This window comes from Mus caroli, unplaced genomic scaffold, assembly GCF_978045245.1.
Source record: "Mus caroli unplaced genomic scaffold, Mus_caroli_1 scaffold_11, whole genome shotgun sequence".
Classification (NCBI taxonomy): Eukaryota; Metazoa; Chordata; class Mammalia; order Rodentia; family Muridae; genus Mus; species Mus caroli.
This window is the reverse complement of record NW_028227266.1, coordinates 16,316,171-16,324,284: the sequence shown is the minus strand read 5'-3', so window position 1 is coordinate 16,324,284 and position 8,114 is coordinate 16,316,171. Positions and strand designations below refer to the sequence as shown.

General features: G+C 33.3%; 1 protein-coding gene across 1 annotated transcript; it reads left to right on the top strand.

Annotated features, from left to right (window-relative positions):
- The first annotated feature begins 6,885 nt into the window (after positions 1–6,885).
- LOC110301601 (olfactory receptor 7G2-like) lies at positions 6,886–7,803 on the top strand. Its single transcript, XM_021172130.1, has one exon. It carries the CDS (start codon positions 6,886–6,888, stop codon positions 7,801–7,803), a length of 918 nt encoding a protein of 305 aa, XP_021027789.1.
- Positions 7,804–8,114: the final 311 nt, after the last annotated feature.

The window sequence follows — 8,114 nt, the reverse complement described above, 5'->3', positions numbered from 1 at the left end:
AGGACTGAATTTGTGGAAAGATATTGTGTAAATTTGTTTTTGTCATGTAATACCTTGCTTTCTCTGTCTATCATTATTGAGAGTTTTGTTGGGTATAGTAGACTAGGCTGTCATTTGTGCTCTCTTAGGGACTGTATGTCTGCCTAGGATCGTCTGGGTTTCATGGTTTCTGGCAAGAAATCTGGTGTAATTCTAATAGGTCTGCCTTCAAATGTTACTTGACCTTTTTCCCTTACTGCTTTTAATATTCTTTGTTTGTTCTGTGCATTTGGTGTTTTGATTATTATGTGACAGGAGGAATTTTTTGTGTTCTATAGGCTTCTTTTATGTACATGGGCAAGTCTTTATTTAGATTATATGATAAAGTAACCTTTATCATATAATATCATTTGAATTTGACTCCAGTTTTACTGCATTTATAAACATGTTTTATTAAAATTTATATCTTAAGTTCTATTAGCATTGTTTCCTTTTTGTGTATATGGCTATACCTTTCTGTATAATTCATATAGGGTCTTGTGAGTATATTTCATAATTTAAATGTCCTCTATGACAAAGGAAAAATAAATAATTATGTAATTAGTTGTTAGAACTTGTCAATAGAACAATGAGAGGAAATATACAAAAATTAAGAAGTAATTATCCATATTTTAGTTTAGTTTAGTTTTTAATTGATTATTTAATTTTTTTACATTTTAAATGTTATCTTCCATCCCAGTCTTCACTCTGCAAATGTTCATCCTATTCACCCTCTTCTCTACCTCTAAGATGATGCTATTCCTGCCTTACCACTCTATCATCCCCCTACCTTGAGGCAACAGGCCTCCCCTCTCTTTGATGAGATATTGAGCCACCAACCAGGCAGTTTACAATGGCTAGTCTGAGGCCCCTGGCACATATATAGCAGAGGACTGCCTGGTTTGTCCTCAGTGCTAGAAGATGAGCCTTGAGAGACTTGAGGCCCCACAGAAGCAGGAGGCCTGGAAAGGGGCACCCTCTTGGAGACAATGGGGTGGAGGAATGGAAACTGTGTTGGGTGATCTGGAGGGGTGGCAATGGCTGGAATGTAAATAAATAAAAAATTTAAAAAGACATTTAACAAATAATAATTATAACCTTAAATTGCTGAGTTTGTTTATTTATATATATATATTTGGTTTTGTTATAGATTTAGCTTCATCTATCTCAATATTTCAAACACTGTCTATGTCTTTCATTGTTAATTTTCAGATTGAACATATTTTAACAGCCATACAACTAGTGCTAAAGAGTTTTAAATCATCATTCAGTAATTAATCACCATTAACTTAAAACAATATACTTTGTCTTCCATGAATTTTCTTTAATTTCTGCCAGAAAATTATGTTTTATATGGGTATTTTTGCATTAAATTTCTCTCCTTCATTATGATAAATTTTATGTTATAAGGAAGCTAAAAGCTGATAACTTTGAACGACTCCTAAAATCTCAAATACATTACAGTAGTCTCTCTCTATATATATAACATAAATAAATAATCAAAATAATTAATTAATAATAGAATCTTTATAAGCAAAAGATTATATATATGTATATATATATATATACACATACACACATACACACATACATACAACACATATAGTGAAGCAAATGAATGGAGTTAGTCTATCCTTATTAGGGAATGTAAATTAAATTTGAGTAGAAAAATATGAACCTTTAGAATGGATGACACAGTTGAACAAAAGAAGGATGAATATGAATACAGTGCATAATTTACATAATGGAATTTTCTTAATGAGAACTATCATTTTTTCAAGACTATACACTAACAAAATAGGGAATACAAAGGAAACCATATTATGCATAACACGGACATGAAAAATAAAAATTTTCATATAATTCTGCTAAGAATATATAATGGTCTGATTATGTTTAAAAGCATTTTTACCAGTTTTGAATGGAAGAGTTCAATATCTATAATTTCGTATTTAATTCTTTATTGTTTAACACAAAGAAATAGAGGAATGTTTCCATATAAATTCCAAATCTAAATATTAAAATTAGTTTTCACTGTAATAGTTGACTGCTCAGGACAACCCTATTGTCTAGCAAGAGGTAAATTGGTGAACATATGAGGGAATATTATAATAAAGGAATAGATCTGGAGAAATGGTCAGCAGGCAAGAGAATTGCCTGTTCTTCCAAAGGTCCTGGGTTCAAATCCCAGCAACAATATGGTGGCTCACAACCATCTTTAATGAGATCTGATGCCCTCTTCTAGGGTGTCTGAAGACAGCTACAGTGTACTTACATATAAAAAGTAAATAAATCTTTAAAAAGATAAATAAAGGAATAGCCTTAAGCAATAAAGCTATAGAGGTGTTATGGAATGATGGGAAGATTGTAAAATATATATGGTGAATAAATTAACAAAATAGTTTTAAAATAACATAACTTCTACTTCCAGTAGAAAGATAGGGCATCAAGTGGAGGGATAGGGTTGCCATCCCACAGTAAACAAACAAACAAACAAACAAACAAACAAAAAAACTCTTGCCCAGAATTGTTCTTGTCTAAATGAACTGCAGAGACAAAATTGAAGAGATTGAGGAAAAAGAGACCCAGTGACTTGACTGGCCCAAATTGTGATCTATCTGAAGGGGAGGGTCCAAGTCCTGTCACTTTTACTGATGCACTGGTGTGCTTCCAGACATGAGCTTAGCACTCCATGAGGCCCAACAAGCAGGTGAATTAGACAGATGCAGATACACCCAACCAATGGACTACAATCAGGGACCCCTGTGGTTGAGTTAGAGAAAGGCTTGTAGAAGTTGAGGAGGTGGGTAACCCCCATAAAAAGACCAGATTTTTCAACTAATCTGGACTTACAAGGTTTCTAAGAGACAGAGCCACCAACCAGGCAGCACACGCTAGCTGGTAAAAGATCCCTAAGAAATATATAGTAGAGGACTGCTTGGTCTGGCCTCAGTGAAAGAAGATGTGCCTAACCCTGGAGAGGTATGGGGCCCCACAATGCTGAGAGGCCTAGTGGAATGGGGTGGGGATAGGGTAGGGTTTGGTGGGGTCATCCCCTTGGGGACAGGGGAGGAAAACTGGGATAAGGAATGGTCAGAGAATGGACCAGGAGTGGGATAACGACTGGACTGTAAAAAAAGCTTAAAGATCATTAAATAATAGTAATAGTAGTATTATTATTATTATTATTATTATTATTATTATTATTATTAATAAATGTCCAAATGGGAAATATTTGGTTCTTAGTATTGAACATGGAATAAGCATGGCAACCAGTGAATTATAAAGGTATCATGGAGAGTAATTTTAAAGTGGAAAATAATATATAGATGGTAAAGGGTAAAATACATGTTTGTGCTGCACTACAATCACTTGAGAACGACACTGTTTGACTAATGAGGAACTTTGGATATTAAACCCCAAGGGCCATGGAGGTAACATGTAATCTAATGGTGACCATCTACTTATTAGCTTTGTACAGGTAGTAGGAAGTTTTCCTGACCCTGGTCTTAGTAATCACCATTTCTTCACAGCATCACCTTTTCTCCCCACCTTTCTGTGTTCCTCAGAACAACATTTCCATATTTTTCTTAAACTCTAGAGAAGAACTGAATGTCATTTTTTAATCTTGAAGCCCAGGTAATCTTAAATCATCTTTAGATATCTTCAGTACCACTGGCAGGAGATAATCTATAGGTCCATTCAAGAATGTGTGGCATAAGGAAACGCCAGATATTTGCAGTATTTTCTGTCATTTTTCAAGCTTGCGTCTACCCTATACCAACATTTAAGCAGCTTCTGTTCTGGTAATTTCTTACACTAATTCTAAATCTCAATGCCAATCTACTCTTCATATTTTGTTAAGGTTCTTCCAGGATTAACTTAAATTTAAATTATCTGATGACTGGCAAAGTTATAGAGCGTGAAAGCTAATTTTTTTACCTATTGACTCAAGAAAAAAATTAGACAAAATCTTGGCTGACATTCACTTTTGTGCTATAAATAAAAGCTTACTGCAGATTCATCATTATTATCACTTTTTTCTTTAAATTTTTATTGGTTATTTTATTTATTTATATTTCACATGTCTCACTTCTCAGTCTCTGCTCTGCAAACCCACTATCCCTTCTGTCCTCTCCTTTGTCTCTTGAGTATGCTCCTTAAAACACTAAACCTCTCTTACTTTACCTCTCGAACATTCCCCTATGCTGGGGCATCAAGCTTCTGCTGGTCCAAAGGCCACCCCTCTCACTGATGTAAGATAAAGCAATCATCTGCTTTATATATATATGCTTTATATATATATATATATATATATATAGATATAGATATAGATATAGATATAGATAGATAGATATAGATATAGATATAGATATAGATATAGATATAGATATAGATATAGATATAGATATAGATATAGATATAGATATAGATAGATAGATAGATAGATAGATAGATAGATAGATAGATAGATAGATAGATAGATGGACGCAATGATTCCTCCATGTATATACTCTTTGGTTGGTGGTTTAGCCATTGGGAGCTCTGTGTGGTCTGGTTGATATTGTTCTTTCTATGGGCATGCAATCCTGTTCAGATCTTTCATTCCTTCCCCTATCTTTGGGTTCCTAGACTAAGTCTGATGGTTTGCTGTGAGTATTTGCATCTGTATTAGTTAGGATTTGGCAGAGCCTTACATAAGACAGCCATAGATGTCTCTACCACCTCCAGTAGATAAGCATGGTCCCCAGTTGTGGGATGTGGCCACACACACATCTCAAAATTTGTAACCCAGAATTGCTCCTGTCTAAAGGAAATTCAGGGACAAAAAAAAAAATGGAGCAGAGAATGAAGAAAAGGCTATTCAAAGATTGCTCCACTTAGGGATCCATCCCAACTGCAGACACCAAGCCCACACACAATTGCTGATGCCAAGAAGCACTTGCTGAAAGGAGCCTTGTATGGCTGCCATCTGAGAGGCTCTTCCAGCACATGATTATAAGTGTTTTGATATTTAAATTTTAAAAATAAGAACTCTGAATAGAGATATTACAATAATATCTGTGTATGTCCATAACAAGGCAATCAGATACTTTTGCCACTTGATCTGATTTTTCTACAAAAATGCAACAACTCTAATAGTTTAATTTATCCTTTATGTTTCAATCCATTTTTCTTTTTATAGAGAAAAATACAAGTATAGTTTAATTATTCTTAATATGATTTTATAAATAATTTTACAGATTTCACATTTTTGAGTTTATACATATTATATCATCCTATAACTATCCTACTGCAGAAAAAAGTATAAACCATATTTATGTACATAAAGCACTGTAATAGATCAAGTTAATATTAATGATATAGAGAAGAATATATTACTAAGATCAATGAGAGTTGGCATATAATTCAAATAGAATTTTTAAAAGAAATACAAAGATATTGTTCACAGATTTAAAAATCAAGTGCACTAAAAAACTTAGAAGAATGAATGCAAATTTTGCAATCCATTGAGGAAATAAAATGCATGATTCACATATAAATCACAGAATTAAATTGCATCATTTTCCTTCTAGCAACACTTAATGATAATATTCAACATATTTTAATTTAATGGTTAATGATGAGAATTTTATTTTTTCACTATTTTTAAATGGTTTAAATATTTTATTATATAATTATATTATTTTAAAAACTTGAAAGTTTATTACACTATAGATTTATACTATAAAATTAAGTATGTCTTGGACTATTTATGTTGACATGGCAACAAAATTTTTTATAACAAGGCATCACTATAAGTACATGCGAGAATAGTATAATCAGTGTTACTTATTGAATCATGTGCTTTCCTTGCTTTTCTGTGTGCAATATATGCAATGACAATTCTAATAGATTATTCGTCACTGAATTTTGACATTAATAATATTCTAATGTTATCTGTTTTTTATTGTTTTAATTATTATTTTTGAGATTGTAGTATACATAAAATACTTATCCTTTCCCTATTTTCCTTTCCATATACTGTCCTTTCTCTTCTTCAAATTAATGTCATTTTTCATTAATTGTTTTTGTATACTTATATGTACATATTTATACATATATATTCTTAAATATAACCTATCAAGTCCATATAACACTACTTGTAAGTATTTTTTTCAGGAGTCACATTTTAGCATTGAACAACCAATTGGTATACTCTTATGGGGGAAGACTATTTCTCTTATTTCAAGCTTTTCCAAGTTGACAAAAATACTCTGTGTTGGATTTTTTCACATCATGTCTTCACAAACCAATCACTTCTCTTCTGTGCTGTATAGTGGAAAATGATTTGATCATGCTTATGCATAAATAATTCACAATCAACAAGTTAAATGGCTATTACATTCCAAATACTGCTTGTTGAAGTTTTTATTTTGTTTTCCCATTCTCTTCCTCTCAACATTAAATAATATTTTATAATAGATTTCCATTATACAATTTAAAGGACACATCTGACACAGTTTAAAACTCTTATTATGTTTACAAACTGGACACTGAAGCCAGATTTAGATGTATGGAACATAAAATATCAACTAAGGCTACATTTTCCTTAGATTTATTATGATTTTTATATTTCTATTGTTTGGGAGAATTTTTAAATTTTAAATTATGTATGATTTTCTTTTATTTTCTTTATATTTGGTCCTATAACATAAGAAAACACATTCATGACATAAAATATTGAAAGTACAAAGAAGGGTACAAAGACCAGAAGTAGAAGGCAAAGGATAGATATGGAAAAAATGAGTACAGTGTCAGAGTGACCTTGTACATTTGCTTTTGTGACCAACCACTTGTATTTCTCCATTCAGACTCTAACAAATTATGGAATTAGAAAACCAGACAAGAGTAATAGAATTCTTTCTCTTGGGACTCTCAGAGGATCCAGAACTTCAGCCCATCCTCTTTGGACTGTTCCTGCTTATGTACCTAGTGACAGTCTCTGGGAACCTGCTCATCATTCTGGCCATTGTCTCTGACTCTCACCTCCACACTCCAATGTACTTCTTCCTCTCAAACCTGTCATTCACTGATATCTGCTTCAGCACCACCACTGTTCCTAAGATGCTGATAAACCTTCAGAAACAGAGCAAATCCATCAGTTACACAGGCTGCATTACCCAGCTTAGCTTTGTCCTACTTTTTGCTGGAATGGAAAACTTTCTTCTTGCAGCAATGGCTTATGACCGTTATGTAGCCATCTGCAATCCCCTTCGCTACACAGACATCATGAAACTCCATTTGTGTTTTGTGATGATTTTTTTGTCTTTGTACATTAGCATTGTGGATGCCCTTCTACATGGCTTAATGACATTGCGTCTATCTTTCTGCACATTTCTTGAAATTCCCCACTTCTTCTGTGAACTTTATCAGGTTATCAAGATTGCATGTTCTGACACTCTCATCAACAACATTTTGATATATGTAATGAGTAGTGCATTAGGTGGTATGTCCCTAGTAGGGATTATTTTCTCTTACTATAAAATTATCTCTTCCATCCTCAGAATGCCATCAGCGGGCAGTATGCATAAGGCTTTTTCAACATGTGGGTCTCATCTGTCAGTGGTTTCCTTGTTTTATGGGACAGCGTTTGGGGTATACATTAGTTCTGCATTTACAGAATCATACAGGAAAACTTCTGTAGCATCATTGATGTATACTGTGTTTCCACCTATGCTGAACCCATTTATCTATAGTCTGAGGAACAAAGATATGAAGAAAGCTTTGAGAAAAATAGTCTGAACATCAACTTTCTTTTTCCTTTTTAACTGTTTTTTAATTCTTTTTTCTTGGACACTTTCTTTCTTTCTTTCTTCCTTTCTTTCTTTTTTGATGCTACTTTGACTTTATTTATTTTTTTTAATATTTTTTTATTACGTATTTTCCTCAATTACATTTCCAATGCTATCCCAAAAGTCCCCCATACCCTCCCCCCTACTTCCCTACCCACCCATTCCCATTTTTTGGCCCTGGCGTTCCCCTGTACTGGGGCATATAAAGTTTGCATGTCCAATGGGCCTCTTTTTCTAGTGATGGCCGACTAGGCCATCTTT

Coding starts and splice junctions, on each gene's coding strand:
- LOC110301601 (XM_021172130.1), top strand. CDS start 6,886: ATGGAATTAGAAAACCAGACAAGAGTAATAGAATTCTTTCTCTTGGGA.